This window comes from Lissotriton helveticus, chromosome 9, assembly GCF_964261635.1.
Source record: "Lissotriton helveticus chromosome 9, aLisHel1.1, whole genome shotgun sequence".
NCBI lineage: Eukaryota > Metazoa > Chordata > Amphibia > Caudata > Salamandridae > Lissotriton > Lissotriton helveticus.
The window spans coordinates 730,379,877-730,404,810 of NC_136070.1; the positions used below are offsets into that span (position 1 = coordinate 730,379,877).

A 24,934-nucleotide genomic window follows, 5' to 3' on the forward strand; every position below is an offset into this window, starting at 1 on the left:
GGATTTTTGTGTACAAATACTGGGGCCCAGACCCCTGAACTTTAGAACTTATCTGGATCAAGAAGACTGCCAAGACGAAGAGCTGGAGGAGCTGTGAGGAAAAACTACCACTTTGCTGTGTGCTTTGCTGGGGTGACCTGCAGTGACTGCTTCTGTCTTGGGCAGTGAAAGACCTGGACTGGACTTTCTGCAACCTATTTTGTGAATCTCACCAAGGGCTTGAAGTAGAGCTTTCCCCCTGTTACGAAGTCTCAGGAACAGCAAAGACTTCAAGCTCTTCTGCCCGCAGCACTGGAGACTGTGTGTTTTGTACTGTATCAGAGGAAAAGCAACATGACAACGTCTACGATGCCACTGCCGACTCCGTGTCCTGCAGGCACTGCAGAGGACACGGCCGAAGCGCCGCACCACAACCTTGGTCTCACCAATGACGCCTGTCAACGCCACCACCGAGCTGCTGCTTGTACCGCGACATGTGGGCACCGCACTCCACACCGCCTCGCTTCATGCGAAACCTTTGAACTGCAGAGAGCACCGCTGCAATGCCGCACCAGGACCTTGGTCTCACAACAACGCCTGTTGATGCCACCACCGAGCTGCTGCTCGTGCCACGACCTGTGGTCACCACACTCCACGCCGCCTTGCTTCTCGAGGACACCTTAGCCTCCCCAGCACCGCTGCTCCACACCGAGATTGATGCCGAACCTTGCACTCTGGTTTGAGGGCACTGCTCGTAAGTCACACGAAACGTTGCCCTCATCCGCACCGCAGCCTTGGCCTACCGATGCCAGCACCTTCGACTCCCGCTTGTCAGCCGACGACAGCGCTTCAGCAGCGAAGACGCCGCTGCTTGCACCGTGACCTGCTAGCACCGTGACGAGCACCGACTTCATCTCGCACCGCGACCCTGGTTTCACCGACGGTGTCAACTGATGCAGTCACCGAGCAGCTGCTCGCACTGGGACCTGGGACATCGCACGTCACACCACTGCACTTCGCACCGCTGCACCCGACGCCTGCCGACACCAGCGCTCCTGATTCCATCAGAGAGGAGCTCGACCTGCAACGCAAGTGACTTTAAGGGCCTCATCGCCCTGCATTTCTGACAGGTACTGTTTTTGGGTCTTCCCAACACCATAGCTGGCCCGCAAACCTGCGACCAGCCAGCATTGTTGGATTTGTTGTTCACTACGCAGTGGTAGCCCCGGACGAAGCTATCGACATCGAGGAACTTTGTTTAAAACTTATTTTGATAACTACAGACTTTTTTACATATAGTATTGTGGATTTTTATTGTTTTTAGTCTTGTTTTAATTATATAAAACTATTGGATATTTTTCTAAACTGGTGTGGTGTCCTTTTGTAGTGCGTACACTGTATTACTGTGGGGTATGTGCAAATGTTTTACACACTGCCTCCAAGATAAGCCTGACTGCTCGCGCCAAGCTACCAAGGGGGTTAGCATGGGTTCTTTTAGGAGTCTAACTCCCTTATCCTGACTAGAGTGGAGTTTTTTGCCTGGCTTTGGCCCTTGCCCTAGCCTACCAGAAATCCCATTTCTAACATACATTCCTATTTTGGAATGTATGCATGCATGCAGTTTGGGTGGGCATACAAATCTGCTGCAGATACATTCACCTCACTGTTTAGATCAGCTACTCGGCTGAAAACCTCATATTAGAAGAAATTAGCTGCAGATAAAATCAGGTTTGCCCTTTGAGACTCACATACTCTGTACTTAATTCTTTTATCAATCCCTTTGGCTCTTGTTCTGGCTAAACCACAGATAACACATTGAAGCCTTTGCTTTCTGATCAGTTGTTGAAGGTAGACGAGAGGTAGCCATTGGATTTGGTTGTTTGCGCTTTTTCAGAAGACTCAGATTATTGCTGTGATTCACTGGTTTGTGCTATTTTTTGGATGATTTTTTTCAAGGCTTTTTTCCATTGTATATGACTTGTAGCACTTGTTACAAAGATAGAATATTTGGAGCCCCCCCCATCAGTTTCAATCTTTTGTGAACTTCGTCTTGCCGTATTTCTGCAGCATCTCAAACGCTCTTCTGTCCAGCGCAGTTGATGTTAGCTTTTCTTTCTACGTAGTTTGGCATATAACACATTTTTCTTTGTTGAAGGATTCCTCAGATTTTATAGTTAACAACACTCTGTCTGGAGGAAATGTTCCTCTGCTACCTCCTGCTTCGCTCATGTTTACAAATTTGAATCAATGGTAAACCTGAAACAAAAACAATATTAAAATAAATTACCGATATGATAGCTAAAACACATGATTATAGAGCTGCCAATTTGGAACATATTGAAAGGGTTTCTCTGCAGAGTTATTTTCTGCCTCTATATTACTACGTGACCCTCAAAACCTATGTTTTGACACCAAAATGAAGTATATAGGTCTCATGGTTCGTGAAAAATTACATCATCAATACAACACATCCACTATTTTTTAAAATGTTGCCCAAAAACTTTTGACCTAAATTAGCAATATCTACCCAAGCTAAATTACTTCTCAAATGATACAAAAACACAAATCAAAAATTAGAATCTCTGGACAACTATTTTTTTACAGAGGTATATCAATGGGCCAGGTCTACTAGAATCCTTGTGGTTCTGCTGCGGAATCTAGACAGGAACTGCGTAATAGGCGGGGAGGTCAGAGTGTGGTCAATTAAAAATATGATGTAATATTCTGTGTGTGAGTGTGTGCTGAAGAATAAAGTAAGGTTTGACCGCAGTTCCCATGTGGCCTATTTCCTCAGCATGCTCCAGAGCTGGGGAAGATGATACTGCTGTATTTGTTTGTTAAACTAGTACTTATGAGGTGGAATCTTTGCCCAATGTTACAATGTGTAAAAATATCACAAAATGTGCAGCACACATTACACTGCATGATTCGCCTGTCCTTCGTGCATAATGTAGTCAACCCTCCACATCCATTTAGTCATCTCCTGCTGTATAATTCCAGTGCCCCTGGCCCTCATGCACTCCAAGGCAGTCCAATAGTAGTAGAATACATTAATGTTGAGTTCTCTGAAAGTTAAGTTAACGCCCTCTTGTAAATCCTACTCTTGTTACTGAAGTTATTCTCCAGAGATAATGCACAGCAAACTTGAACCATAGTAAACATTTACTTCTCCTGCAGCCTCAACAATTTAAATTGACACTTTGGAAATAGCTTTTTCTACTTGAGTAACACTGAAGCCAGCGACATAACTCCCTAGTGGCAAATTCAATGCTTTTGAGGCATTTGCAAGTGTCAATTATAAGCACAGAACGTTTCTTGAGGTCTGCTAGAACTAAGGGGGTTATTTAACATTTCTCAGGTGGCTTGCCAGCAGCAGTTATAACCACCACCACCCTGTAAGATGACTACATAACATATGTAGAGATCTCTGCCTGTATGGCGGAGATATCTGTGCCTTTATATGCGCCACCTCAACAACAACACTTCTGAAGGCACTGTAAGTTTGCCGAGTGGCCACCATGTTTCATGCAGCCGCTCATCAAACTCTTTTGTTTTTCAAACAAAATTCCTACAGCAAGAGTTCGTTTTTGAAAAACAAGAAATAATGGCTATGGCAGCCAGTTTTCTCCCAGGGTGTGGCGTTCAGAAGTATCATGTATCTTAGTTTTTACTCCCTATTTTTAAACTGACAATGTATAATCATGGGCTGATGGTATAAAGGAAGCGATGGACTGGGTCTCGAATCTCACCAGAGTTAATAAAAAAACCACTAATAGACCTTCATATTGTACTTATGGCTTCAAAATATGCACTTTATCAGTTTAATTGACATTTTAATTTTGCTACATTTCTGATGCTATCCTCTGATAGGCGATGGCAATGGTAAATTGGCCCAGATGTGCAGCACAAGGAAACTATAATAATAATACAAACATGTTTTATATAGCGTTTCTGCTAGAGACTTCTAACTAAAGATTCCTCAGCTTGTGAATTTTCCACAGGGGCCAGACTGAATACGGAAACGTTCAAGCAATCACCCAACACTTTGGCAGGTTGCATCATGCAGCTCTGTGCCGGGTCAGTTGATTCAGGATAGGACATCGGAAACACTGTAAGAGTGCCAACTGTATTCGCAGACATCAGTTCCCTTCTTCCTTATGGATCCAGAAAACTTCATCCTGTCATTCTGTTAGAGATTTCCCTCAAATTTGTTTAAAAGTGTGCAGTTTGTCACCACTTAAAGCAACCAGGTTCAGCCATGTAGATCCTGCAATCGACAAATGCCAGTTACTGGCACTCATGATGATTGTCTCTGATGCCTCGGCACCAAACATGACTAAAAGTCATGTGAATGATGTAAGAAGCTAACTTAGCAGTCACTGTACTCAGGAAGTCGAGAAAGTGGTCCTGATCAAGGTCCCTCCAAGTTGTGCCTCTTCAGTCCTACGCCCTTGGAAGTGGTGCTAAAGGTGCCCAGACAGCCATAATCCAAACCTTGGTACTTAGAAAGATTTTGGCTAAAAAGTACTCTAAGAGTCGAGAGGAGACCTAGACCTACCTGTTTGTCGAGCCGCCTAAGATTCATGATTGGTCTGACTTTGAGGCAGCCTCCCCGCTTCGTGCTTCTCCACAGCAGCAAATCAGAAGTCCTTCACAGAGGGGTTATCCGGCCCCATGGAGCCATCCTCGGCTACAGCTTGCCACTTCATCCCCCTGAATTGTTTCAACTTCCAAAAAAGAGACCAAGGGCCTGATTTAGATCTTTGCGGTTTTATCGCCCTCCCACTGCGGTGATGGGCCCAGGTACTCAGTTGATCTGAAACTCTTCAGCCTGCTGTATTTATATGCATATGCGATACAAATAAGACCACCACGGTCTTATGACAGCAGGATCCCGCCGAGCCTACATGAATGTTCCCATTGGGCTGGCAGTGTTTTGTTGGCGGAGTACTGACGGGGGGCGACCATGGTGGTGGGGAGACAGGTAAGTAGGAATTTTCTTTTTATGTAAAACACATATATGTTGTGCATGTGTGTTAGACCTGACATCCTTGGCGTGGTTTTCCCCCATCTTTTTGCCTCTGACTCATGTATTTTTGATGCTGCGCTGGATTTCGTTTTTGCTGGTTTAGATGCTTTGGACACTCTGCCACTGCTGATCAGTGCCAGAGTGTAAGTGCTCCCTATGTAAATTGTTTGCACTGGAGTCCCTTTCCATCATTCTCTAAATCAGACCCTGAGTTTCCAGGTCTCAAAAGAGTAGACCACCTCTTACACAGCATCTTTTCCCTGTAAACTAATGTCCTGAGTCAAGGCAGTCCACCTTATCGCCCTATGCTGTCCCTTCTGTTTCTGCCAAAAGTGAAGCATCAGAGAAGCAAAACCTAGAGCTTTACTTTTACCGAGGCCTTGAGAAGCATGTTTAAAAACAAACAGACGTCATCCAGTGCACACGTGGGGAACATATTAGACAAAAAGACAACCGAGGGTTTTTAATTTTGGTTATTTGGCTAACTCACTTTAAACGATGTCCTTTGTGTTCCATTGCGGCACACACCCTCGCAAAACATGGCGTTCGCTCTGTAATCTGTTTCCTCAATCTGCTTCCTCTCCAAACAAGTGCACTAATTGTACATCCCGGCCTGATCCCGTAATTCGCACGCGCGAGGTTAACCATTCCGCCCCCTGGACTGGGGCACAGCCTCGCTGCGTCGCTTCGCACGCACAGCGTCCTTCTGCAGAGTAGCGGTGGTTACTATTACCAGATAAGGTGCCGGCTGCAGATTGTGTTTTTTTTGTGAGCGAATTCACTCGTATGCCTATTGGGAAAGAAAACTTTTTTCCTTGAACGTTTCGATCGCGCTCTGAGCAAGGAATTTCAGTAAAATGAGATGGATCAGAAAGTCATTGGTTTGAACAGGTGAGGGAAAAGGTTGGGACCGTGAGGACTTTGACGGAGCAGCGACAGTTGGAACTTCAGGGTTGCGGAGCCCGGATTTTTGGAGCTCAAGTAAGTTCACACCGCATCTTTACTGTTCAGTCTTGATAATTAAGGTATAGCGCCGCCTTGGTATTCATCGGTCGTGTGCCTTTCTTTACCTCTGTTGTTAGGACTTTGAGGCGCACCGTGTCTATCCCAGCACCAGAAAATGCCGGTTATCAACATAGACGATCTGAGCGATAAAGACAAGTTAAAAATGGAAGTTGAGCAGCTCAAGAAGGAAGTGAAGCTTAAGCGACAGCTGGTGAGTAGTTCAGAAAATATGTCAGACGAAAAATGAAATGAGATATCTACATATTTTTTAGTTCTCTCTCATATGGTCTCCCTGAATCGCTCCATGTCGGCAGAACATGGGACGGACCGGGATAGCATCATTTTTGCGCCCACAAAGCATCCCTGATGTCCACCAAAACGTTGAGTCAAATAGCAGGGCCGTGCAATGATTCGAAGTAGCATTGTGCCTCGAATGAGTAGTTTATTTAGTCCGGGCTCTAGGACTAACACTTGTCAGAACATTACATTGTGGAAGTTGTCCTCTTCCTTTGCTGCATTTGGACTAAATCACGTTTTAAAATAACTCCTAAAAGGACAGCCGGGTTTGGGCCCAGTGCCAAGCAGCGACAGAGCCAATAACTTTCGCTTTCCTAGAGCGCGGTGACCACCACTATTCGCAAATATGAAAAATATTGGGTTTTTTTATGTTGAAGATTGTGGCCACGTTGCGTGTTGCAGCAGCAGAAAGATGCAATGCCGTGGCCGAAGAGTATAGAAAATATTGTTTTCTATACATTCTGTACTCTCAAATGGCTGTCACGTTGCGTCGAACAATGTAAAGACAAGTCGTTATTACTTTTGCCAATGCTGGTATAGTTTAAAAACATCTGGCGTTGGCAAGGAAGGCCGTTGGGCTGCCAGCATTGATCGGAAGAGAGGCAGGGTGGGGGAATTAATGTAACGGAAATTAATCCATAGTGTTGAAGGGTGGGGTAGCAATGGAGGAGCTGGAAGGGGAGCACATATTAGATAAACAAGCATTGGCATAGCCAATAGGTCTCGCCTTTAGCGACCTTATAAGTGTTTAGCCATGCAACAGTTGATGTTGTTGCACCAAGGATATTGTGCTGCATAACTAAATACTTATAAAGTCCTAACGGCTAGACCTATTGGCTATGCCAATGCTTGTTAATTCTAGACACGCAGGCAGGGAATAAATAGAGAATCTGGGATGGGGAAAGAGGGAGAGGTCTCTGAAGAGAGAGTAAGGGGTCTCTGAACAAAAAGGGAGGGGTCTGTGAAGAGAGAGTGAGGGGTCTGTGAACAGAAAGGGAGGGGTCTGTGAAGAGAGAGTGAGGGGTCTGTGAACAGAAAGGGAGGGGTCTGTGAAGAGAGAGTGAGGGGTCTGTGAACAGAAAGGGAGGGGTCTGTGAAGAGAGAGTGAGGGGTCCTTCGAAGAGAAAGGGAGGGGGTCTGTGAAGAGAGAGAGAGGGGTCTGTGAAGAGAGTGAGGGGTCTGTGAAGAGAAAGGGAGGGGTCTGTGAAGAGAGAGTGAGGGGTCTGTGAAGAGAAAGGGAGGGGGTCTGTGAAGAGAGAGTGAGGGGTCTGTGAAGAGAGTTCGAGGGGTCTTTGGAGAGAGAGTGAGGGGTCTGTAAAGAGAAAGGGAGGGGGTCTGTAAAGAGAGTGTGAAGAGTCTGTGAAGAGAGAGGGAGGGGGATTGTGAAGAGAGAGGGAGGGGTCTGTGAAGAGAGAGTAAGGGGTCTCTGAAGAGAAAGGGAGGGGTCTGTGAAGAGAGAGTGAGGGATCTATGAAGAGAAAGGGAGGGGTATGTGAAGAGAGTGTGAGGGGTCTATGAAGAGAAAGGGAAGGGTCTGTGAAGAGAGAGTGAGGGGTCTATGAAGAGAAAGGGAGGGGTCTGTGAAGAGAGTGAGGGGTATGTGAAGAGAAAGGGAGGGGGTCTTTGAAGAGAGAGTGAGGGGTATGTGAAGAGAAAGGGGGGTCTGTGAAGAGAGAGTGAGGGGTCTGTGAAGAAAAAGGGAGGGGGTCTGTGAAGAGAGAGTGAGGGGGTATGTGAAGAGAGAGGGAGGGGTCTTTGGAGGGAGAGTGAGGGGTCTGTAAAGAGAAAGGGAGGGGGTCTGTAAAGAGAGTGTGAAGAGTCTGTGAAGAGAGAGGGAGGGGGATTGTGAAGAGAGAGGGAGGGGTCTGTGAAGAGAGAGCAAGGGGTCTCTGAAGAGAAAGGGAGGGGTCTGTGAAGAGAGAGTGAGGGGTCTATGAAGAGAAAGGGAGGGGTCTGTGAAGAGAGTGTGAGGGGTCTATGAAGAGAAAGGGAGGGGTCTGTGAAGAGAGAGTGAGGGGTCTGTGAAGAGAAAGGGAGGGGTTTGTGGAGAGAGGGAGGGGTCTGTGGAGAGAAAGGGAGGGGTCTGTGACGAGAGAGTGAGGGGTCTATGAAGAGAAAGGGAGGGGTCTGTGAAGAGAGAGGGAGGGGTCTGTGAAGAGAGAGGGAGGGGTCTGTGAAGAGAGAGGGATGGGTCTGTGAAGAGAGAGAGAGAGAGAGAGAGAGAGAGGCGTCTGTGAAGAGAAAGGGAGGGGTCTGTGAAGTGAGAGGGAGGAGTCTAGACGGAGTGGGAAGCAAAATCAACCTGCCCTGGAGAATTACCAGTAGTGGGCCCTGGGGGGATTCCATGGGTCCTCGCAGCCCCTCCAGGTGTGAAACCCCAGAATGGCGAGTGAAAGGTGTGACCCTCAGGCATCAACGAGGCGGGAAACAAAAGTGTAAGGAGTACAGAAAGAGTATCTCAGGGGAGGGGTCAAAGGTTATATTCCCTCAACAAAGGATACCTTCAGAGATCTGGAAAGACATATGTCAACAAAAACCACAGTTTCTCGTCGTGTTCTTCCGACTCCTTACTAAATTTACTTCCAGTCGAACCGCCTGCATTCTGTGCTCCAACCCTGCCTGGGCCATAAATTATAATGCAAATGTAATCCAATACTGATAAGGCTGCAGGAAGGGAAACACTGTTGTTGTAACTCCACTTGGTGGCTCTGCAAGCCTTAGTTAGGACTGTATGTCTCAATCAATCGATCTCGAAATTATGCAGCAGTCTTTTGGAAAAGAGCTTTCGAAATGGCATCTACATTAACGGCGCTAATACAGAGACGACTTTTAAACGCTATAACCTGGAACCTGTAGTGCAACAAAGAAGTGCGGCACGGCTAAGTAAAGTGTGGGTGCCGCGATTGCTGCAAAAGTAAAGAAATAGATGTTTTTTTCTATTTCTTTACTTTTGTAGCAATCGCGGCACCCGCGCTTCACCTTTAACATGGTTAAAGTAAAGCGCGGGTGCCGCGATTCACCCCCTTACCAAAGTAAAGCGCGGGTGCCGCAATTGCTTTAAAAGTAAAGAAATAGATGTTTTTTTCTATTTCTTTACTTTTGTAGCTATCGCTGCAACTGCGCTTTACCTTTAACCTGGTTAAAGTAAAGCACTAGTGCCGCGATTCACCCGCAATTGCTACAAAAGTAAAGAAATAGAAAAAAACATGTATTTCTTTACTTTTGAAGCAATCGCGCACCCGCGCTTTACCAAAGTAAAGCGCGGGTGCCGCGATCGCTGCATAAGTAAAGAAATAGATGTTTTTTTCTATTTCTTGACTTTTGTAGCCATCGCGCACCAGCGCTTTACCTTTAACATGGTTAAAGTAAAGCGCGGGTGCCACGATTCACCCACAAGGGCTACAAAAGTAAAGAAATAGAAAAAAACATCTATTTCTTTATTTTTTAAGCAATCGCGCATCCGCGCTTTACCAAAGTAAAGCGCAGGTGCCGCAATTGGCCTAGGCGAGACCTGACAAGCCCAGAAGTGGTGCATGTGTGCATGCGCAGTCTGCTCTTTTTGGAAGCACTGCACTCGTGCTTGTGGCGCGTCCCTGCTCATTCCCGCAAGCTGGATGCCGCCACAAGCACAAGTGTGTGCTACCAAAAAGAGCAGAGCGAAGGCTAAAGCTCCTCCTATGCAGCGCATGAGCGCTGCGTATGCGAGACCTAAAAGGCAGAGAGTGGTGGGTGTTGGTGGATGAGCATCAGGGGTGGGGTGGAGTGGGCGGGGCAAAAAAACACCACCAACAAGCATCAGTGGCGTGTGTAGGGAGGGAATTCGGGGTGTGTGGGGAGGGGGGCTATTGGTCTACCGGCTACATATAGCAAAGCTGTCTGTAGACATGACTTAAAAAGTGCTGCTTCAAGTGTATGCTCTCCTTCTTAAAACTTGTGCTGGGGTGAGTGAGCGCAGCAGAGAATAACAATTCAGTCGATCAACACTCTCTTTCCTGCAGATGGCCATCTGCTGGTTGGCAGGGGCCTGATGGCCGCAGCAAGAGTGCATGCACTTTTAGATTGAACTTGCCTTCTACGGGGCATCAGGGCCACTTTAGAGCCTGGAAGCATGCTGTACCCAGAGAGACGCAGGCATCATGGTTTCTATCACCCTGTCAGTGTCTCAACAACCACACTTCCTACTTGTGGGCGTGGGGAGCAGGGGTCAGCCTTCCCCCTTGGAGTAGTCATGGGATGGTAACTGGGATTGTCTGAGCCACATCACAAAGGTGCCAGGGGGAGTGCCGCACTGTGCACTACGTCCTGGAAGGTACACATTAAGCACATTGCTTAAGGGCCCTTTTGCCTGTGTTTGTAAGATGGTGAAGAGGCAAAAGCGATGGTTTATTAACATGTAGAGACACAAATCCATACATAAAAGATGACCACAACTGTGCATTGTGAGGGTGCTGAATTTGCACCTGCACAGTCTCTGACATAGAAGGGGCTTCACAGGCATCTGTATCTCTTTCCCTTTACACGATTACCTATGGTGTACTGCCAAATTGGATTGATTTGACTCACCTACTATTAACTGTCAACAGAGGCGCTTGTGCACAGTAGAAGAGAAGGTGATACTTGGTTGATTCTGAGGAAAATAACTGGTTTTTGTGTAGCTCCGGTGGATAATTATTTGCCTGTGTGCAGCTATAGTGGGGCATATATTTCGTCTTTGGTGCCAGTGTGCCCTTGGTTCTTTAGTTATTTACATTTTTGAGTACTGCCAATGCATTTACAAATGGATAGTTTGAAAACTTCTATTAATTGATCTTATGTTGTTAGACTACAGTAGGTCAAAATAGAAAATCAAATCATGATGTATTACATATTTTATAATAGTTGAATTACAATAAAAAATACTTGCAAGCTAACCTATTAGTCACGTGAAATACATTGGATATGGTAACATACATACTTGAATTTTTGGGTGTTGGTGCAGATATTTCCCACTTGCCAACTCCTTTCAAGTGGTAAAGCAGTACTTTATTGTGATCACATGTCTAGAAGGATGGCAGCAGTCTAAAGACCACCCAGAAGACTGTTTCTAAAATGGCACAAGGTTCAAAACCGAAATCTTACAAAAAGAGTTTCAAGGGCTAAAATCTGTAAAATGTACAACTGAGGAAAAGAGAAGTTCTGTGGCGGCTCTCTGAGAGTATGAACAAGCAGAGGAGGTAAACATATTTCATGTGAGGAATGAGCTGCATTTTCCTCACATGCATTACCCACGGATCTGCTGGGCTGTTTCCTCCCGTCGCTGCTGGGATTGCCTTGCCCATCTTCCCGGGAAGCGCATTAAACATTGCCGGTGGCGCAGAGACCAACGTACATCTGAATACGGGGAATATAGAGTTGATCAAAGGACTTCCCTGCTAAATACATCTCGCCAACTGGGCGAACTTCCAACTGGGAAACAGAGAATAGATTTGCTCCCCTATTGGGGCTTGATAGTTGCGATTGACTGACTGTAACGAGCCCATTAACCCAAATCCCAGAAGCCCTTATGTATATAATATGAATATAACCAGCGAGGAGCTAGGTGGTGCAACAGTTATGGGAGGGATTGGGCTTGAGGCTGGAAAATGGTTAAAACCTGCCTCATGGAACGTTGCGGGTATTAAGGGGAAGGTGGGTAATATTCAGTGGTGCGATGCTTGGCACAAATATGGCATATTATGTATGCAGGAGACCTGGGCTGTGGACCAGATTTCCATAGATGGGTATCGCTCCTTTCAAACAGAGGCAGTGCCTGCACCTGCAGGTCGAGCCAGGGGCGATTTGTTAACACTAATATCAAATACCCTATCAATAACTTTAAAGGTATTTTTGATGGTACCCCCATTTTTTCACTTTTTGATGTTTGAAGGTCCAGGAGGTCAGGACTGGCTATTGATAAACTTTTATAATAATAACTTCGGACCAAATATGCACTGGGTGGTGACCCAACTGGAGCGTGGGCTTGATAAAGTGGGAATGGGATTCAAATTAAATTTCGCTATTGTGTGGGTGGGTGATTTTAATACACATTTATGTAAATAATCTACCACCCCAATTTGCGGCAAGGAGGATATGGAAGGGCCCCCTGTAATTCATTTTACACATAATGAATATAGCCAGACATTGAATAGGCTCCTGATCATTAGAAACCTGGAGATAAGAAACAGACAGATTGAACATGATGAGGAGTTCATAACAACCTTCATACGCAATGAACATGAGTCAGCTATCGATTACATCATGACTTCTGATATCCTAGATGGGAAACAGACTCAGGTGGAATCTGTTTTCACCTCCTTTATTGGTCACGATATCCTTTCTTATTCTGTAGCATTAGGCTCCTCTCGTGAGATACCAACTAAGATAATGGACAACTAAGATAATGGAGACACCGGCCCTAGGAAGAAAGAATGGTTACCAACTAAAATGTTCTACCATACACAAAGTAAATATAACCCAGGGAATATTAACAGAAAATCTGAACTGTATACAAAATTGCCTGGATATAAACTTATCGGCTGAACGTATCATCCATGATTTCTCAAAATTATTAGAGGCTGCAAATACGACATTATTCCGTAAAAGATCTTCAAGCTGGGCATCGATGGTGTGTTGGTTTGATCAGGCATGCTCCCAAGCCCAAAAAACCCTCCATGAATCCTTGAAAGAAGTACCCAGAAACCAAGAGAAAATAAAATTCTTACTAAAGATATATAAAGATTCTAGGAAGCAGAGGGAAAAATAATTAAGAGAAGAGGCCTGGGAAGAACTGAAAGGGCTGCCATAACTAACAATATCAGGGACTTCTGGAGGGTGGTAAACAAACCTTATTTTAAGGATGCCACTGATCCAACCCTAGAATCCCATGTGGGTGAGGTTGCCTGGGTGGCTTATTTTGAGAAAATCTTTGGGTCAGGGTTAACCCAGATGGTGGACCACCCCCCAGTCCCTCTTCCTCACACTGAATTGTTTGTATTTACCCATGAGGAAATAATTAAAGGGCTGGATAGGAGCAGCAGGGCGAAGGCCCCAGGCCCTGACAGGGTCCCCATAGACCTATTTATTGAAGACCATGTCCTATTGGCACCCGTATTTCAGAATGTTTTTAAAGCCATTGCCAAAGATGGCCCTTTGGCATCATGGGGTACAAGTGTTATCGTTCCTATTTTTAAAAAGGGAGTAAAAAGCAATTCCGGGAATTATAGGCCAATACCCCTCCTGGACAGCACCTCAAAGTTAATGGGGGGGGCTATTACTACACCAGCTGGAAGAATGGGCAGACAACAAAAATATACTGATCCCAGCCCAATATGTATTCCAGCGGGGCAGAGGTACCATTGACCAGTGCCTGAACTTAGGCCTTATAGTTGAGAAATGTATCAGGGCTAGAGGTGAGTCGATCTACATGGCCTTCATGGATCTCTCAGCCACATTTGATTGTGTAAATCATAGTAGGCTGTGGGAGATAATGGAGGCCATGGGGTTGGATCCTCCAATACTCCTGTTCATTAGACATCTCTACTCCCAGACTACCTCCTCAGTGCGGTATGGTAAGGACGGGGCTTGTACCCATTCTTTTAAGATTCTTTTAGGAGTTAGGCAAGGGTGCGTTCTCGCCCCTTTCCTTTTCTCCTTATATACGAATGGGTTAGGAGCGGCACTGGCAGGTATAGCTCAGGATATCCCAAAGTTGGGGTCACTATCACTGCCTCTCCTTGCATATGCAGAAAATACAGTCTTAGTGGCTAGAACGGGGAGGACGTTGCAACATATGCTGACAGCTTATACCTCATTTATGAGCTCCCTTGATCTAAGGGTAAATGATTCAAAATCATTTATCTTAATAGCCAGGAAAGCAGGGCGAGATAAAATCCCATACTTATACTTAGGGACTTGCAAACTGGAGATAGTTGATCCCTTCCCTTACTTTGGTGTCGTATTTGAATAGCCCTCCGAAATGAATAATACCAAATCCAGCTGAACATTATTCCTTGTGACCTCATGACTGATAACCATATGCCGGATCAAGAAGTTATTTGGCATGTCTAGAGAAATGCTGTACCAGGGATTCAACTTAAAAATTCGGTGTGCACAAAACCTTCGAGAATAGATACCACAACCCGGTATGTAATTGATTTGGGGGGTCGGGGGGAGGTAGAATTGATGGATTGGAAAATAAAACTGGCAAGATAGATCAATAACGGTCAGAGGTGCCCTGATTCCCAAAATCCTAATAAACAGCCGCTCTACCAACTATGACTTATGAGCATTGTACACTCACTCCTGTTTATGTGAGCAACACTAGAGAGGGTTTTAACTCTGCCCACATGTTGAGAGCCAGGAGTACATGTTTTGATTGTATGTACGACAGTACATCGCATGCAATTACTTTGCATGCCTTTTACACACATTTCTTATCGCGCATTTTTTTACTGCGAAAATGCATTTAAAATGCATGCCAATACCACGCATTGTTTTTATATTTAAAAACAATGTATTTGTGGGGGGAGACCCCCCCACTACCCCCAACTTACCTTAAAGGCGTTGTATTGGATTGTGTTTTAAATGCATTTTCTCTGTAAAAATATCCATGCTAAAAATACGTTGTAAAGGCTTAACGGTGTAAAAACCTCGTTGTAAAGGCTGTTTCCCGTTTTGATTGTGCAGAAGTTGTGTGCTGTCACAAAAAAGTACTTGCCCCCCACAAGCTGTGATCAGTTTGTTTATTTATCCAGCTAGTGTAGCTTGAACTTTCAAGGGAACACACATAACACTGTATTGCTGTAAACGTGTCTTACATAACTATATACTTAGGGGCATATTCTCAAGGACACATCGCCGATTTAGCGGCACATTTTCACCACGAAAGTGGCAATAGATTTATCCCCCTATTCACAAGCCTGCGCTAACAGCCAACATTGTCAGTTTACCTGCGATAGCTGCCGCTAAAACCATCGCCAAGGCTGACAGCAACAACTAACGCTAATCATATGCAGATTAGGCGTTCCCGTCCTAAAACCCACGAGAATAGCACCTCGTAATATTCTCAACGACCAGCCAGATCAGCGATGTGGGCAAAAAACAGGCGAGAAGGCACGTTAGCAGCAGGAACTTAAGACCTGCTTTTTTAGGTCTTAAGTAGGACGAAAACCTGCAGTTGAAAGGGAGCCGAGCCCAGAGCCACATCTGAAGACCAACAGATGCCATGGAGCTGCTAATCATGCAGCTCGGAGACCCAAGAGGGCCTCAACACCCACCGCCACCACCCCCTGGACCACCTCCAGGAACTACCACCGAGGCAGCGCAGAACAAGACAGCAGACCTTCCGAAAATGCACTAGCCTCAGAGACTTAACGCCAGAGGATGTCATTGCCCACTACAGGCTCAAAAGTACAACCATACTCCACATCCTGACCCACATTGCCCACAGGGTAACAGTACCAACACAGCAGACAACCAACATCCCTCCGCAGACAAAGCAGCCTGCTGTGCTGCACTTGCTGGCCTCTCGTACCTTCCAACCAACAACTGCGAGAGTCGGAGGTGTCTCACAGCCAGCCCCATCAAAGTTCCTCACACCTGTCTTGGATGCCATCATCAGCTTGATACCCCAGCACCTTCACCTCCCCCACAGTGCGCAGGAACAGCTGGAGACCAAGCAAGGCTTCTATGCCATAGCTGGCTTCCCGCACGTGTTGGGGGCAATTGACGGCACACATGTCCTACTTGTGCCCCCTTCCGACACTGCACACAATTACCGCAACAGAAAGCACACACATTCCATCAATGTGCAGGCAATAGTGGACCACCGGGGACTGTTCACCAATGTCGCCGCAAACTTCCCAGGCAATGTGCATGATTCCTACATCTTCCCACGGTCCATCATCAACCAGCGCTTCCAGGATGGCACCTATGGAAATGGACTGCTCGTTATTAAGTACCAACAGAACACACCACACACCTCAACTCCACAATCATACAACTCACAACTGTGGGAATGCACACAAAACAAAATCACATTCAACATGCCAAACAACATGCCCACCTACCAGACACGACAACACAAGTAACTGTGGTAACAGGGGCCAGACATGTAGACAAATCTCCACAAAGGCATAGCCCCTCTGCCACACAATTACAGAATGTGGGGAGAGGTGGGAACCAAGAATGTGCGAAGGAGGCAAGTGATCCATGAATAAGAATGTACACCATGCCAAGTGTGGCGGTGATGATCTGGACAGTTTTGAGTATGAAGAGCACAGCCATGTCCATGTGGACATATACTGCTGGTATTTGTAGTGTTGTGGACAGTGGATGCAACCATGTTACCCCAGGCAGTGGGGAAGACCTTGGACATGTAGCTATGTCGCCCCCCCTGTAAGCGTAAGCGTAATGTGCTGGGCCGGCTAACGCCAGTCCAGCGTAGGAGTGTGAATAAATAGCCCAGAGCTCTGGGCGTGGTTCACTTCCGGGATGGCCACCAAAGTATCTACTGCGTGTGTCTCTGTGTCCGCCATATCCTGACAATAGGCCTACACACACGTGGCCGACCACCTTCAACGGACAAATCTACACCGGCGAAAAGGTGGCTACATCACATGCCGTCGGCACACATCTCGTCATCGCCTGCAGGGTCGTGTCTGCTAGGGCGGCACCCCTCACCCTGCCACGATGCCGCATACGTGAGCGGTGGTGTCTGCGCGAACCTCTGCGCCTGCTGCACACCAGCCCACTGGTCCCCAGACCCGTCTGACGCCCAGCGGTGGTTGGTCGCCCCTGCGCACCCAGCCCTCACTGCTCACCTTCCGCCAACGGCATGTCTCCAAGAGGGCCCAACACTTGCAGGAGCAATCTTCAAACCCAAGGCCCGTGAGCTTGGCAGCCTTCTCAGCCGATCGCTGGCTTCCGCGCACCAGGCCCCAGCGCACCAGCGGCACCGCACCGCGGAGTTCTGTGTGTGCTGACTGCTCCCTTTGGCCTAGACTGCTGTCCAAGATGTCTCAGACAAATCCATTGCAGGCCACCCCAAAAGGCCTTCTGCATCATCGCAGGCTGCACACCCGCTCAGCTCTTCAGGTGGGCCTACCTCAGTGCATCACAAGTCATCGTCCAGCCTCCAGGCCACAGCATCATCGGAGGCTGCATACCCACTCAGCTCTTCAGGTGGGCCTAACTCAGTGCACCGCAAGTCACTGTCCAGCCTCCAGGCCACGACATCATTGCAGGCTGCACGTCCGCTCAGCTCTTCAAGTGGACCTAACTCAGTGCACCGCAAGTCACCGTCCAGCCTCCAGGCCACGGCATCATCGCAGGCTGCAAAACCCACTCAGCTCTTCCGGTGGGACTAACTCAGTGCAACACAAGTCATCGCCACATGGTGGTAAGCACGTGCCGGACGCAGTGCCTCAGGTGCCACTACCTCAGTGCACCGCAAGTCATCGTCCCGTGGGGCTACCCCACAAGTCCGCCTCCAGCAGCCAACAGTATGTCCCCGGTAACTCCACTGGAGCCCTTCACAGTCACGGGGCCACCCCCATCCCAGGCGACCACTGAAAAGCCTGGGTGGAACGTCTGGATACGCACTCCAAAGTGCACGACATCCCAGTGGTGCAGCGGCAGACCACGTGTAGGCGTGTGAGGAGTGTGAAGAAATGGGCCGGGGCTCTGGGCCTGGGTCAGTTCTGGGCTTAGGGCGTGGTTCAGTTCTGGGCTCTGGGCGTGGTTCAGTTCCGGGCTGGCCACAAACGTGACTCTGGCGTGTGTCTCTGCTGTAGCGTTGGCGCCACCCGGCCCTTAATCGACAATGTTACAATGTAGCATGTACCTGGAGGGTGGACTCGCCCAAATGGATGAATTAAAGAGTGCAAGACCGCTCTGGGTCTTGGCTCATACATGCTAACTGTTGTGTATGTATCTTGATTGCTGCACCATAAGCCAAAGGTCTAGCCTCAATCGCAGCACGAGTTTAGCCAGGCCTGAACTCTACATCTGTGTCCACCCTATCCTTACCAAGGGCCTACACACATGTGGCCGCCCACCTTCAACGGTCCACATCACAGTGTTGTTGTCAGGCTTGCGGACATGCACAGACAGGCATGACAATGGTGTGCCGTAGGAGTGCAAGTGATGCAACGCGCAGCACACATAAGTAAATAGGCTCGAGGGGAGGGAGGAGAAGCTGTGAGGCCGCGTAATACACATTGATCCCGCACATTTGCCAGAAGCAATACATGGCAAACATGAATCCCAAAGTCGCACAAATCACACGCCACACAACTTGTGAGTCTGCCAACACAGCATGCAGAACCACCAATTTACACTAATCTCACTTACCTCTCACAGGTGATCAATGATATGCACTCTGCCCCGGCCCAGAGGCTGTACAATGTGGCCCACAAACGAACCAGGGGCCTTGTTGAGTCACGTTTCAGGTGCCTGGACATCACAGGTGGAAGACTCCTGTACAGCCCAGATATAGGGGCCGATTATGATGGAGGATTTTCCGCATCCTCCGGGCCGGCGGAAGCCACTGCCGGCCCGGAGGATGCGGAAAATCCTCTGCGGACCCACCAAAGACCCACCGCCACATTAGGATGGCTGGTGGGTCCTGGTTTCCGTCCGCAGCTTTTCCGCCGCGGTTGGCTTACAACCGCGGCGGAAAAGCTCTAATATGGTGACGGTGTCTCTCAGACACCGTCAACCATATTAGGATGGGCTGTGCAAAATGCTTTTCCGCGGCGGGTTTTCCGCCGTGGAAAAGCATGTGTAACTTCACTGCGGGGGCCCGTTGCGGGCCCCCTGGGTGAAGGGTGGGTGGGGGGGTGCACATGGGGGGTACCTTTGGTACCCCCCTGCATTTGTATGCAGAAATCGGCAGGCACCGCACGGTGCCTGTCGCTTTCTGCATACAAATGCAATGTATGCATTTTTACCATTGCGGCGGATGCAGCTTGAAGCTGCACCCGCCGCAATGGTAAAAATAGAGGATGTGACCGCCAGGGTGGCGGTCACATCCTAATTGCACAGGAGGGAACTCCGCAGGGCATGCGGAGGTTCCCTCCTACTCTATGGTGGCGGACGGACTCAGGTCCGTCCGCCATCATAATCGGCCCCATAGTGTGTAAGGTGATCATTGCATGTTGTGTATTGCGCAACAAATGTGTACGCACCAATTCCCCATGGATCCAAGTGCCAGATGCACCGGACGATGATGAGGAAGATGAGGCAGGTGGACCACACCCCACTGCAGCTGCAGCAGGAGTAGCCCGAAGAAACACAATCATTAACAATTTCTTCACATGAGCACAGTCACTTGTGACTGTTCTTAGCAATCATGGAACAGTACAAAATGACCACATGAACAGCATGTTCAAATAAATTCATTGTAACACACATTCCCTGTGTGCATGTCAGTCCTCTGCATTAGCACATCACTCTGACAAATGTAAGCGCAACATTAAGTGCTAACAATCGCACACATTTTTTCTTAAGACAGTGGTCCCCGGACAGAATATAAGTTATGGTCAGTAAATATAGATCCCATCAGTACTATATTGTATAGAACAAACAAAATATGCAAAAGACACCATTACACAAAAATTACAGCATTTTAAAAGTGTATATGGTGTACAAGGTGTCAACGGTGTTTCGATCCCTTAAAAGAATGCTGGGATCATCTTCAGGACATTTCTAATTGACATGCCTGTTTATGTGTGGCATAAATTGCTAGAACCATGGAAAAAGGTAAAAAAGGAGGAAAAAGAGAAGAAATTGGAATTTGTTTCCAGACAAGGGAGTATCAGCTAGGGAAGTACTCACTAACTGGGAGGGGAGTAAGAGTACTCAAACATTGCAATCAGGCGATTGCGCTATACCTATTATGAACAAACAAGGAGACCCAAATACAGTTGGTCAGGGATGTTTGGGTAATTGGACTTTTTTTAAAAGACAGTGGTCCCCAGACAAAAAATAAGTTATGGTCAGTAAATATAGACCCAATCAGTACTATATTGTAAAGATTTATCCAGCCGGACTGATATTTAATATGCAATCAAAACAATATTTACAAGCAATAAACACAGAACAGTTTCAGTGGGACACAAGCCTGCATCCAACTTGGGCAAGAAAGACGTACAACATAAAGTGAGGGGTTCAGGCAAGGGAGATTGTTTGTTTCCAACACATTTCATATAGAACAAACAAAACATGCAAAAGATAACATTACATAGGGCGGGTGCCTCAAAGCCACCCAGATGAAATGGCTGTGTCAGGATTTTCCAACTGACCCTGGCGGGACGTCCGGCCCACGTCAGCTTTTAGAGCACTGAGTGTATTTTATCGAAGAATGCAGTGGACAGCCAAATAGGGACGTTCCAGAACAGATACATGAATCTAGGTAGGATAATCATTTTCTGAAGGGCTATTCTATCCATCATGGAGAGGGGCAGTTTAATCCACCTCTCCACTTGCTCTTCCAATCTAGTTAGTGCCTTTCCATAGTTTTCCCTAACGACTATGTCTGAGTCCCTGTGGATCCATATCCCAGGTACTTAACCGGGTCAGTGCTCCATTTTAAGGGGTAGTCTAACTCGGGTTCCGTGGTAGTGGCGTTGAGTGGGATCACCACCGACTTGTCCCAGTTGACACTGACACCGGCGTACTGCTCATACTGGACATATTCTCTAATGAGCGGGTTTAGGTTCCTGCTCGGGTGTGTGGTGTAAAGGACAATATCATCTGCATACAATGAGATGCTAAGCGGTCGCAGGGTGAATTGCAAAGCAGTGTCAGAGTGCCTCTGGCGAATCTTGCAGGCCAGCGGCTCCAGTATCAGGGCAAAGAGCATGGGGGACAGCGGGCATCCCTGCCTCGTGCCTCTAGTGATGGAGATGGGAGCCGAAGTTAGGCCATTAATACGAATTTGCGCCTTTGGTGCCGTGTACAGCAGGGAGATCCATTTCAGGAAAGGTTCAGGAAATCCCATTTTTGCGCAGGGTCACAAACATAAAATCCCATTCCAAATCCAAATGCCTTAGCAGCGTCCAAAAGGGCCGCCGCCGCTAGCACTTCCGGATCTAACTGGTGATAGAGGGAAAAAATCGTGCGGAGATTCTGAGACGTGGACCGCGTTGGCATGAAGCCTGCTTGATCCGGCAAGATCAGGTTACAAAGGAGTGGGCGTATTCTATTAGCTAATATTTTTGCCAGGATCTTCGCGTCCATGTTAAGTAAAGAAAGGGGTCTATAGGATTCGCATTTCAGGTGGTCTTTGCCTGGTTTCGGAAGCGATACTAGTAGTGCTTCCATAAGTGTGTCCAGTAGTGAGACGTCATCATACGCATCTTTGAGCATTTCTGCGAAGTGTGGGACCAGTATATCCTGATATTCTTTATAAAACTCGCCCGGGAGTCCATCCAGGCCGGGGGTCTTGTTATTGGGAAGTGAGTTGCAAGCTTCAATTATTTCATCTTTGGATATTGGGAGACAGAAATATTTTCTGTGGGTGTCTGACAGCCAGGCTAGTCCTATGTCGTCTAGGTATTGCCAAATGTCCGAAGTTGGGGATGTTACGCGCGCCGTGTATAGCTGTGTATAAAATTCAGTGAAACTAATCAATATTGACGGTGTGTCGTATACGTGTGCATTCTGCGCAGTTTTTAATTCTTTGATGTGTGTCATGGTGTGGGCCGGCTTAATTTTTCAGAACAAAGCCCTTCCAGGCCTGCCTCCCTCACCATAGGTGCGCGCCACATACCTACGTGAGAGGTATTTTATTTCGTCGGCAGCAAATTCAATGTGTTGTCTTATCTCGGCTAGAATAGAGTCTGCTGGACTCTCCTTGAACCTTCACTCCAACACCTGTATGTCGCTTTCAATGTTCCCCAGTTGGGTCTGGATGTCCCTCAGTATATCAGTACTCTAGTTATTACAATTTTGTAACTGCAATCTGTGACCATCTACGAATTTGATGTTTGCATCATGCCACGAGTAAAATTGACGTGCCCCTGTGCCTTTAAATCGGAGGCGCCCTACCGCCTTTAAATAAGAAACCACAACTCGACTTCCGCACTCCGGGGGCAGAGTCAGCACAAGGCTGGAGTATAGCCTCCATGCGGGTAATGGCGGAAGATATCTCCGACTTTCTCCTTGGGTAAGCCGTATAATTTCTCTTCCCCTCTCATTCTCACCGAGGTTCTTGCTCTGCTTCAGCTCTGCAGCACATGAAGGCGTCCCCCGCTGGAAGCAGAGTTTCCTCTCACGACAGGTAAGAGCTAACTGCGTTTTAACAGCGGGCATTGCCTCCCTGTCGTTTAACATGAAAGGGCGTGTACTAGTACTCGATTACAATCATTTGATGACAATAGCTCGTTCAATGTTTAGTCGAAGTTTTAAGCAAGATTTGACCATCCGCTATCTCCACAAGCACCAAAACAGTTAGGAGAGGCTCAATAACAGCAATAAGATCTCACGGTCATACAGTTTACAAAATGAGGACAACACAGGATAGATAAAAGGCATACTTCCCTGTGTTCACTGAACATGATATAACATAGCACCCGACCCGGTGCTGAGAGAATACACCTTGAGACCCCTCGGTCAGCAGCGAAAAACTTCGAAATATGAGATGATGAGATTATCTAGCGCCTGTATTTCATAAATAATATGTATTCATAGCCTCCCAATATTTCCTCCCTTCATGAGCAATCCCAGTGTTAATAAAATTATTACCTGAATTCCTGCGCTTACTTTCTTGAAAAATTCTTCATGAGTAATGCAAGTGTTAATGAGATTACTAGCTAAGTTACTGCACTTACCCATCTGAAAATTTCTTAAAATCACTGTCATTAGCTAAAAAAGCTTTAAATGCACATTCTTCCATAGATCGTGAAGAACACAACACTCATATAACTGCTATGAGTTTGGGATTACCGCACAAATCGTGTGAGTAGCATTATATGTGTATATAAATATTGTTTGTTCATTTTTTATGTAAGTCCTGACGAAAGCTCTACAGACCTCCGGGCCCAATAGAGCTGAAACATGTCGACAACCCTAACCCTGCAATACTACACGGCCTAGTAACTCGGCCAATAACTGAGTATTTACTATTTTTTAACTAATGAAAGTTTGCCCTATAATAAATTTTTTCTGGTGCACATTTTCATTTTTAAACCATTTTTTTGGGGAAAGTCCTTTTGTCTCTGGACACTGCACTCGAGACTGGAGGTGCCTCTGGATGAGGTGAGCAGTACACACTAATAGGAATAACCCTATGATAACTGCGTGAATGTCAATGTGGGGCGGATGAAACAAATATACCGCAATTTCCAATCATACATTGACTTCTCTGAGGGTTTCCTTATTTGCACTGAACCAAAGGTTGAGCAGTGTTACAAGTGTCCAATTTTGTTGATTACAAATTGATTACTTTGGGGAAAGAAACGGACACTCAAAATCCTCATCCCTCCTTGTTGATTAACTGTGTATATATGCAGCGCACAGCTGCGGGAACTGAAATTTACAAATAAGTTTTCTAAACAAAACTTCAATCATGGAAGGAATTGTGGGATTAAGCTATGATGCAAGTGAAATTGATGAATTACTAGCGGCGCAACCACTCATCAACAATGCAGATTTAACAGAAGCCCTATCCCAGACGGATGACTGGGACACTTTATCAGAGAAGAAGAAGAACCAAATCAGAACTGCGATTCACGGAATTATTATGACCGAGTATTTAAGGTCCAAAATAGCGCCTAGAGGCCTATGGGTCGGAAATGCACCTCGCATCTTTCTCCACGATTTGGCATTCCGAAAAGACTGGTCTTCCATCTCATGGAAATGCACCCTAGACTATTTGGTTCTGATTATCAAAACAGCAAGACGACTCTCGGAAGCACTACTCCTAGAAATAGAAGCCTGTGAAAACGAGCTGAAAAAGGGCATCAACCCACAAGTCTACAAAAAAAGACTGGATGAAATGACAAAGGAAATGGAAGAAACACAAGAGTTCCTGATGCAGAACAAGTTACAGAAACTTGCAAAAGATATCAAGAAATTCAGCCAGGAAAAGATGCACCCATACATAAAAGATGACTTCGTTTTTACAGAAGCAAACTCAGACAATGAATCCGTCGGAAAAAATTCATCTAACAACTCTTTTAATAGTTCAGATGACTACAACCCGACTAGAGGTCGAAATAACTTCCGACACCAACGCCCAAGAAGAGGTAATAGATGGCAACGTCCTTACCATCCCACTTTCAACATACCATATTACCAACCTTTTGTTCCACACTACGGAGGCTGGGCTGATCCATTCCAACAAGGAATGCAAGGGATGCAACAGATGCCCCAACTGATGGACCAACAACTGCCGGGACAGCATAATCAGCACCAACAAGAACAACCGTCTTTTTTATCCCGAGGCCGACCCCAGCCCCGAGGAAAAAGAAAGTCACTGACCTGGCAAGACCAGCAGAGAAACGTCCAAACACGGAGCATGGCAGCAGCACAACCTTCAACCAGCAAGAACACTCACTAATCGTCAACCTCTCAGACGTAGAGCTTACCAGCGACCAAATATCT

General features: G+C 46.8%; 1 protein-coding gene across 10 annotated transcripts in view; it reads left to right on the plus strand.

The window, feature by feature from the left end:
• The window catches only part of TOP6BL (TOP6B like initiator of meiotic double strand breaks), a 2,208,219-nt gene that overhangs the window by 1,981,220 nt on the left and 202,065 nt on the right, over window positions 1-24,934 (plus strand). The window contains exons 1-2 of one of the 10 annotated variants that reach the window (XM_078660854.1): window positions 5,536-5,989; window positions 6,091-6,224. The exons of the other annotated variants lie outside the window; for them this stretch is intronic. Of the exons in view, the coding sequence (XP_078516980.1) occupies window positions 6,129-6,224 (96 nt within the window). The 5' untranslated portion in view covers window positions 5,536-5,989; window positions 6,091-6,128. Of the gene's footprint in view, window positions 1-5,535; window positions 5,990-6,090; window positions 6,225-24,934 lie in introns of those variants that run through there. 10 annotated transcript variants of the gene reach the window in all.